This window comes from Thermobia domestica, chromosome 8 (genome assembly GCF_964235325.1).
Source record: "Thermobia domestica chromosome 8, izTheDome1.hap1.1, whole genome shotgun sequence".
Classification (NCBI taxonomy): Eukaryota; Metazoa; Arthropoda; class Insecta; order Zygentoma; family Lepismatidae; genus Thermobia; species Thermobia domestica.
This window is the reverse complement of record NC_137461.1, coordinates 239381444-239391579: the sequence shown is the minus strand read 5'-3', so window position 1 is coordinate 239391579 and position 10136 is coordinate 239381444. Positions and strand designations below refer to the sequence as shown.

The 10136-nt window shown below is 38.1% G+C and overlaps 2 protein-coding genes across 2 annotated transcripts; one reads left to right on the top strand and one right to left on the bottom strand.

Moving 5' to 3' along the window:
* Positions 1 to 400: 400 nt before the first annotated feature.
* On the bottom strand, positions 401 to 940 carry LOC145692514 (uncharacterized). The gene has a single exon (XM_081767822.1). It carries the CDS (start codon positions 938 to 940, stop codon positions 401 to 403), a length of 540 nt encoding a protein of 179 aa, XP_081623948.1.
* Positions 941 to 2544: 1604 nt separating this feature from the next.
* Positions 2545 to 3036, top strand: LOC145692513 (uncharacterized). Its single transcript, XM_081767821.1, has one exon. The coding sequence runs from the start codon at positions 2545 to 2547 to the stop codon at positions 3034 to 3036; it is 492 nt and encodes a 163-aa protein (XP_081623947.1).
* Positions 3037 to 10136: the final 7100 nt, after the last annotated feature.

The window sequence follows — 10136 nt, the reverse complement described above, 5'->3', positions numbered from 1 at the left end:
TCCAGAAAAACATAATGGACATTATAACAGAAAATTATTTTGACATAAAATTACGTGAAGAATCCATCATTATTTCGGTTAATAATAATATTACAGATACGTATAAAGCACTAACATCTATGGTTAAGTGTGTTGTCCAAGCTCCTCCCCACTAATTTTTCCGTTTTTTGAAGATTGTGAGAAGTTGTAGGTCACTATCACCATTTTGTTAAGCAAGCAAGACAGAATTTAAGTAATTCTATGATCTAAAAGGATCAGCGCTGTAAACAATTTACTTTCTGTATAGAAATTTGAATAGCTGTGAATAATGATGTCACACGCTGACTACTCAAAAATCTAAACAAAAAAAAATAAGTTAATACAAATTCTATCAATAAGGAGCACATAAAAGACAGAAAACTTACCTGCAATATAATTTATCCAGCTTTCCATCCTTGGTTCCAAACTTGTGCAGATCTTCATTTTTTTCTAGAACAACTCCAAAGACATTCCGAAAATCCGCCTTTGCTCTGTCCACATCCGTGATTGGTATTATGACATTATCTCCCACTTCAACAGGTGGATGGGTGGCATCAGAGACACGTTTCATTTTCTTCGCCTGCTTTGACAAATTTTCACGTGCTTCTTTCCTGGATGATGTGATATCAACCGCACTAGGACCAGCCTCATTTTCTCCTTCATCAAATGTTTCATGTTCACTAAGGCGCTCATTCATGTCCTCAATAATACTCACGAGGTCGTCCTCATCGTTTATGTTTTGGAGAACATCTGATGACAGTGCTGAAGTCGTAAGTCCTACTCTTGGCTCAATGCCGAACACCCCACGATATGGAGACTGTTTTATTCCGGAATGATAAGCTCGATTTTTCATAAACTGAACAAAGCGGAGACCATTTGACCAGTTTGTTGTTTTATTATCATGCATCCACGAGGCAAGCATATTTTCTATATCTTGATTTGCCCGTTCTACTGACCCTTGGCTTTGGCTGTGCCTGGGCTTTCCGTTGATTAACTTTAATTCAGGCCAGAGTGTCGTTAGTTCCTTGATGACAGAATAAACAAACTCTCTGCCATTATCAAATTTAAAATGAAGGGGGCACCAAATGTCAAAAATATGTCTGTCAGTTGGTAGGCTACTTCTTCAGCTCTTTTGGTTTGCAGCGCTCGCAGTAAGACAAACTTTGTCAGATGATCCTGGTATACCATGATAAACTTGAACTCACGATCAGGGTGTGCTTGCATGTCTATCAGGTCCACTTGACATCGGCTGTTCATTTCTGTGTGAAGTATTGGCTTAGAAACAAAGCCCTTCTTTTTCAAACTTTTCTTCCGTTGACATGTTTCACACATTGACAGAAAAATATTTATCATTTGAGTCGTAACGTTGGCATACTTCCTAGAAGTTTCAGTTGTCATTCTATCTCGTCCTCCGTGTCCCACAGCAACATGTGATGCTTCAATAACATCAAAGATCTCCTCGGCAGGTAAGTAGTACTTCACAGGCTCACTATTCGATACCAGTTTTTTTTGTTTCACCAATTACCAAAACATTAACACTAGAATGCCCAACGGAACATTTTTGTTCCACCATCATCTTCATTGCAGTCCTTAACTATTAATTACCGCACGATTATTATTACATTCCGTGACTTTTAATCTTTTGAAAAATGGATGCGATTGCGAGAAAATTAGCTTCGTACGTATTATAGATTTTTAGATATTACCACATACCCCTAGAATGCCCGTGGAACAATTTTGTTCCACCATGCTTAGGTATATGAGACATGCATTATTACGCACATTATTCCCCCTTTTTTTACACTGACGTTCATTATCCCTCTTCTTTTTTCATTCCTGTCCCTCCCCTCAATGCTTTCTCCCCCCTCAACACCACCTACCCCTCGTTCACTTCCTCTCATCCGCCTACCCTGGAAAACAAAGGATTTATATAGTGTTTCAAATTTTACATACTAATTAGCTTCACGCTAATTAGCATAGTTGTGCAGCTAGTTATGACTTCTATTTGACTATGTCGATGGGAATGACGCGTTGATTTTTAGCGCAAATGAAGTGAAGTTTACGGTACATTGGACGTGTCATTGTTGTGTAGTTAGTTTCTGTACAATTGTGGTCTGTAATTGACAACTTTTCCGAAATTTGTGTTTGAAAATGTCACGAAAAAAGGGACTATGCACGTGTCAAGTATTTCGTGAGCTATCGGAGGGAGATTTATGAGGTTGGTAAGACAGCATCCTCAGCGGTGACGAGGACTTCATTCCTCTGTCGTCAAGTGATAGCATTTTATCTAATGAATCATGCAGTGACCACATCTCTGACTCCTGTTTCTCACATAAACGGGGCTGTGATGTACAAGGTGAGTTTCAACAGACTAAAAAAGTAGCAAAAGTGAATTAGGGAAAGTGTTCTGATGAGACACAAATTTCAGATTCTGTGGCAGATGATGGTAGCAAATCCATGTCAGAAACTGTGCTACCGGTTCAGCGTGTGTGTAATGCAAGGGAACAGTCGATTTTACAAATTAGTATGACAATTACTGCTCTAGATGGTACCCGTTGGGAGGTAGTACGTCCAGGTAATCCTGCAAGTGGTAGGATTGCTAAGCAAAATGTACTGAAAGAAAAACAAGGTCCGACATCACACGCGATACGCCACATTGCTGATGACAATGTTGCCAGTTCTTGTCGCCTAATAATTGATGATCCTATGTTGAATAGAATGCGTTCATACACAAAAAAAGAAGCACGCAGACAAACTGAAGAGGAAAGTTGGTCGATGACACTGGATGAGTTAGAAGCATTTATTGCAATAATGTACGTTCGTGGTGCTACAGGGACAAAAGGTTTCAAGGTACATTCTTTATGGTTCCAGAAATGGGGTGTACCCTTCTGCCAAAAGGCAAATGTCCAGGAACAGGTTCTTGAAGATTCTGAGGTACTTACGATTCGACGACAAGTCTACGAGATGCGCAAGATTGGAAACAGACAAATTTTGTCCTATTTCAGAAATATGGTATAAGTCCGTGGAGAATTCACAGATGTACTATGTACCAGGCCAAGACACAACTGTGGATGAACAGTTGTTTCCGTCGAAGGCGCGATGTCCTTTCATGCAGTATATGCCGTCCAAGCACGATAAATATGGGCAAAAGTTTTGGGTAGCCGTGGACAATGATACAAAATATGTAATAAACGCCTTCCCCTACCTGGGCAAGGACGAGTTTCGTCCGGCAGGGAAAGACTTTCAGAATATGTTGCGTTAAAACTAGTTCAGCCCTTCTTGAAGAAAGGAAGAAATGTCACGTGTGACAATTACTTTACTTCGGTAGCACTTGCTAACAGACTACGTTCTGCTTCTACTAGTCTAGTAGGAACTATGAATCGTTCACGCAGGGAGATTCCAGTTTCTGTGAAAAAATCAAAGACTCCTTTACATTATACGCAGGTGTTGCAACATGGACAAACTACCCTCATCGTTTACCAGGCAAAAGCGAACAAAAGTGTCATGATACTGAGCACAATGTATCCAGAAGTATAGCTGCAAGTTACATGACATGATGGCTCGCAAATATTCTGAGAAGCCTGCCAGCCGACGATGGCCTGTACACACTTTTTGTAACTTGATGGACCTGGCAGCAAATAATTCCTGGGTGCTGTTCAAGATGGTCACCGGAAATGTCATTGAACGTCGCAAATTTATTTTGCAACTTGCAGAAGAACTGGCAGAAAGGTACATGGTAGGAAGGAATAGAGAGGAGAGACAGACACCGGGAACATCAACATTTTCCAGCTCTACAGAAACTACTCGAAGGCGTTGTCAGGTACGCAAGAAATGTAAAGTGGGTTGTGGACAACCCTGCAATGTGTGTGCGTCTTGCAACAAGATTGTGTGCAGTGTACTGCGAAAGAAATGAAAACATTTGTATGTGTTGCATGTCATGCAAACTGATCATACTGTTTGCACCTTGAGGACGGTGGTGTAGAAATTCAAATGAACACCTTCCACAAAACATTTTTTTTTCAATTTCTGTTAGGTTTTCCCCATTTATTAGTTCAAAAAATATCATTAATAGCAAACACTTTTTGTAATATGAGCAGAAAACAAATAAATGCGCTGGAGCACATAGTTCAGATGTAACGTAAAATTTTCATACAAAATAAAAGCACTTGAACTTAATTCCATATATTCTTCACTCTAGCCTGCTTCCCCCTCCTCCACTTCCCCTAAGTCACAACAATGCTAGAACAATGTGATACATCTTTGTTGATGTTTTTAGTGGATTAAGGCATATAATATTAAGATTTTGAAAAATATATTTTATTTGCTATAGAATCGAAAGAAGTGGAACATTTTTGTTCCACTGGGCATTCTAGGTATCTCGGAAGTGCGGGCATTCTAGTGTTAAACCGTTTCAAACGTCTGTACTGTAAAGGTGTTTTCTTTGCAGCATATTTTGCCTCTTCAACTTCAGTTAAAAGTTTACTGTAAACGTCCATGGTCATTGCATTATAGTGACTGTCTTTTTCATTTTCCAAACGAATAATTTCTTTGAAGAATCTTTCCTTCAAAATTGTTTCTTTATCGGACTAACTCATTACAACGAATAATCACCTCACACTTCCCGAAACACTAACACACGCGTACCCACGACAAGAGAGACGCACCTGCACACTTTACAAAGGCTCCGAACAGACTGAGAGAAAACAAAACAATACTTTCCCAGTAGGAGCAAGTCCGAACTTGCAGAAACACGGTTAACTGATCCATTTTGGTCAGAACTAGTTTTAACTAGTAAAAACTGTATATGATTCACATTATATAGTCTTTTTCGTTAATTCCATAATTACCGAACTAACATAGTAAATTCTAGTATTGACTAGTTAATACTAGTTCTTTCGAAATGGCTTTGAGAGAACTAGTTTTAACTAGGAAATTCTAGTTTTACCTAATTTCGGGTTCTGACGGTAACATATATATGCACACTGAGCGCTGTTCTTCTAAGGTGCAATCTTCTAGAGGACTTGCCATGATGAATTGATATTTTTGAAGTTATGTTGACATAAAATTACGAAACAGCAGACCAGAGCATATCCCAAGGTCAATACTAGTCATACACGGTACATATATATATATATATATATATATATATATATATATATATATATATATATATATATATATATATATATATATATATATATATATATATCTTTTGAAGCGTGATTGTAGCGAACAGATTAGTAATTATAGCTCTTCCACATAAAGAAGTAATAGGCGCAGATTTAACACATTAGTTACACGTTTGCCACCTTTCTTACCTTTAATAAGCTTTATGTATGTAAACTGAGAATGCATATAGATATGCTACTTAATATTTGTAATCTTAAAGAGGAAGGTGATTATCATAAAAATACCCATGCCCGAACCTAAAATATAAGGAAATTAAATACCAAGAGGCAGAATGCACAATAATTACTATAGTAATAATAATAATAATATTAATAATAATAATAATAATAGTAATAATAATAATAATAATAATAATAATAATAATAATTATTATTATTATTATTATTATTATTATTATTATTATTATTATTATTATTATTATTATTATTATTATTATTTAAAGAACAGAGAAATTGAAAAAACAATGTATCATACGTACAGAATACTTCAGAAATAACTAGAGCTCCTTCACGGCTAAGTGGTTAGCGCAGGCCCCTTTAGCGTGGGAGGCCCGGATTCGAATTCCAGTGGGAACTCATGTAGTTCCGATTCCACGTTAATCAGTAGGCCATCTCTCTTATAGCCTTTCTGATGAAAGAGACAAACTCAAAATCAAGTCAACGCAAATAAATAAATTTTATAATATAATGTAACAACCTGATTTTCAATTCAAATTTCATATATACGAGGGTCATTCAATAAGTAAAGAGACGAAGTCTATATTTTTAAAACTCATCAATTTTTTTCAGGGGTGTTAGCTGGCAACCTTGGGATATGCTCTGATCTGCTGTTTCGTAATTTTATGTCAACATAACTTCAAAAATATCAATTCATCATGGCAAGTCCTCTAGAAGATTGCACCTTAGAAGAACAGTGCTCAGTCATTAGGTTTTTAGTCGAAGAAAGTGTAAAACCAAGTGAATTTTTTTCTCGAATGTTGAGACAGTACGGTTATAGTTGTATGAACCGTGCGAATGTGTACAAGTGGGTTGATCAGTTTAAAAGTGTCCGAACAAGGTGATGAACCCCGATGTGGACGTCCAGCGGAAGTTTCTGGTTCTTCGTTGGAATCGAGGATTGACGGACTTATTCGTGATAACAGAATAATTACTGTTGAAATGATAGCTGAGGAAGTTCAAGTAAATTTTGGAACTGTTCACAATGTCATTAGGAACATTTTAAAGTACAGAAAAACGTGTGACAGGTGGGTTCCCAGACAGTGCAAAGGTGGCTTCGGGGTAAATCGAAAGATTTCTTCGCCAAGGGAATTAGGAAGCTGCAAGAAAGATGTGACAAATGCATAACTGTAAAGGGTTATTATATTGAAAAATAGCCTTAGTTTTGAAAGAGTGAAATAAATCATTATTGAGCTATAGCAATTTGTTTCTTTACTTATTGAATGCCACTCGTATAAGTATGTTATTACCTTATTTAATACATTGATATCGTTAGTCACTGATGCCAATAAAGAAAGATAGTGCAGATGATATACTTTTCTACGTCGTTTTACACTACCATTAGAAAACAACTTGCAGTTCTTTTTCTTTAACGAATACTTTAGTACCTAATTTCTTCTTAATCAGTTAGTGAGTCGTATAAATCCCGAGAACCCAACTAGCTACTAGTTTCAAGCTTGCTTTGAAACTCCAAACAATATGAGCTAACTTTTTCTTTAACCCTACGTGCACCAAGGAGGGTTAAAAAATGTCCACCCTTTCCAAAAATAACAATTTTTATGGATATTTCGTTAGTATCACACCATAAATCAGGTTTTGTGTAAAAAATAATGTAAATCGTACTTTCTGCTTTTCAGTGTTTTTAATTTCTGAAAATTAACCTATTTTTTAAGAAAAGTTTTCGTGGTGGACATAAAGTACCCACCCTTGGTGCAGCGTGTCACCATAATGTACAAGAAGTTATGTCAAGTTAAAGTTTAAAATTTAGAAACTAGGCGTTGCTGGGGGCACAGCTGATAGAAAGTGTCATTCACCAATTGTGGTGTGCTAATCGCAGCTTCGAAATCACGCCTCCTCACTAGATCTAGTACCACGCATTTGTGACAAACAGTTGAGAATCACGATCCTTCGGTTGAAACTGCGAGTGAAGTAAATAGTACCTGTTTTTGCTTTCTTTTAAAAGCAAATATGACATATTTTGTTTCCGATAGTGACATTGAGCGCGAACTGGCAATGAACACAGATGACAGTGACTCTGTATTAGGGATGGCCACAAAGTTTCAGTTCCGCGAGGTACCGGTTTACAGAGATCCGGTCTTCAGACCTGGATACGAAAACCCGGTTTCAGAACCGGATCTTAGGAACCGGTTCTAGACTTGGATCCGAAAACCCGGTTCCAGAACCGGATCTTAGGAACCGATTCCAGATCTGGATATGAAAACCCGGTACCAGAACCGGATCTTAAGAACCGGTTCCAGACCTGGATCCGAAAGCCCCCAAAGACCCGTAAAGGAGGGACTAATTTCACCTTCAAAACACTTCAAAGAGGACCATGCGTTTATGCCCTCCCCGCCCAGACTCGCTTGTGCCCGCAGAAAAAAAATTGGGCCACAAATGTTTTTTTTTTTGTTTCTATTTTGGTCCACCAGTGGGTGTTTAGCCAAATGAGTTGGCCAGTTTGCCTGTTTAACCATTGAGTTTGCCAGTTACCCAATTTATTTAGCCAAATGAGACAAGCGGCCGCCGCCTGGGCGCCTACCTTTCGCTTCCACCATTTCATCTAGCACACTGTTCACAGCCTTCCAGCAGCTCGGGTTTAGCGTAGGGTTCGTCACAAAGTTTCGGTTCCAGACCTGGATCCGAAAACCCGGTTCCAGAACCGGATCTTGAGAACCGGTTCCAGACCTCGATCCGAAGAACCGGTTCTAGATCTGGATCCGAAGAACCGGTTCCAGATCTGGATCCGAAGAACCGGTTCCAGACCTGGATCTGAAGAACCGGTTCCAGACCTAGATTCGAAAAACCGGTTCTGGAACCGGATCTTCTAGAACCGGATCCGTTCAGACCCGAAAACCGGTTTCAACAGGAACCGGTTCTGGCTATCCTTACTCTGTATCTGGCGTTGATGAAATTCTAAGTGAAAATGAAGATCACTTCAGCGATGTAGACAATACGAATTATGATCAAGAATTCGAAGAAATGAATAATAGTAATGGCTGTAGTGACGATGAAGAGGGAAATTCGCCTTCATCGGGCATGGCATTTATTGCTAAAATGCCGAGTGTATACTAAAGAAGCTCCCCGTCTTACACGCAGAACGCAACAGAACATTATTCGTGAAAAATCAGGCTTGCGACCATCAGGAAGAGTAAGCAGTATAACAGTCATTTTCTAAGTTTTTTTTTACGAAAGACATTTTGTCACTAATTGTTAAATACACTAATGAAGAGAAGAAATGTTGCTGAAAACAATGAGACTGAAATGCTAGCTTTGATTGGAATTTTGATTTTGATGGGTGTAAATAACGACAACAATTTGAACTGTCATGATTTATGGTCAAAAAAACATGGTAGGTCATCATATATAGAAAACATGAGTCGAAATCGATTCACTTCACTTCTTAGTGTTATGAGATTTGATGATAAAAGTACAAGGGTTGAAAGAAGAGCTAGAGACAAATTTACTGCTTTACGTGAAATATTCCAGCTTACAAATGAAACGTTTACCAAGCACTACAAAGCTGGCCAAAACACTGTTGTCGATGAAATTTGTCTTTCAGGGGAAGATGCCCGTTCAAGGTGTTCAGGAAAGATAAGCCTAAAAAGTATGGGATATTGATAAGAATGTTAGCAGACTGTGAACAGCATTACGTCCTCAATATGGAAGTTTATGCTGGCAAAGTAGAAGGATCTACCCCCCAATCAAGAGGCCCTAAAGAAATAGTGAAACGACTTGTTGCTCCTATTGTAAATACAGGACGGAATGTGACAACTGACAGGTATTATACATCTGTAGAGCTTGCCGAAGAATTGTACAGGGACTATAATCTTACTGTAGTTGGAACGATGCAGTGCAATAGGAAGCACATTCCAGAAGAACTGAAGTCCACTAAAGGCAGAGAATTACACTCTAACATATTTGCGTTTACGGATCCTGCTACTGGTAATCCACCAGTCACACTTGTGTCGTACATTGTTCGGGAAAAACGAAAGAAAGTACTGCTCATGCTCTCGACACAGCATGCGGATACAAAATGCGATGAAAGTAATAAAAGTAAGTCCGATAGTATACTGTTTTATAACTCGACCAAAGGCGGAGTCGACTGCATTGATCAAATGGCCAGGAAGTATACCATCAAAAGGAACACTCGAAGATGGCCATTATCTGTGTTTTTTTTTTTTTCGTTGTTGGATATCATTTGTATCAACTCATATACTACTTACGTGTTGAATAATCCAGAGTGGTTTAAAAAAAGATCTAACAAACGGTATAGTTTTCTCCAACAACTCGGCATGGAACTTATCAAAGAAAATGTGGAGGAAAGAGCTAAGGATCCAATTGGTCTCCAGAATCGCGTTGTCACAGCAATAGAAAATGTTTTGGGACATACAGTCACGAAAAGTGTTACGAAAGTGAAAATACTAAAAACAGAAAGATAAAGATTTTTTTTTTTTTTTGCAAAGAAGGGAAATCGAAAAACATTCAATTGAAGAAACTTGCAAAATCAACAATTGTATGCGCAAAATGTGAAGCTTTTGTTTGTGGAAAACATAGTGAAAAAAACAACGTATGCCTCGCTTGTAAATGCAATATTATTGATTCAGGGTAACAGACAAATGACTTTTGGCAGATAATATAATAAAATAATGTTTACTCTGTAGCTTTCACCAATGAAAATAACTTACGTTTGTACTACCATATCCTTATTCTTGT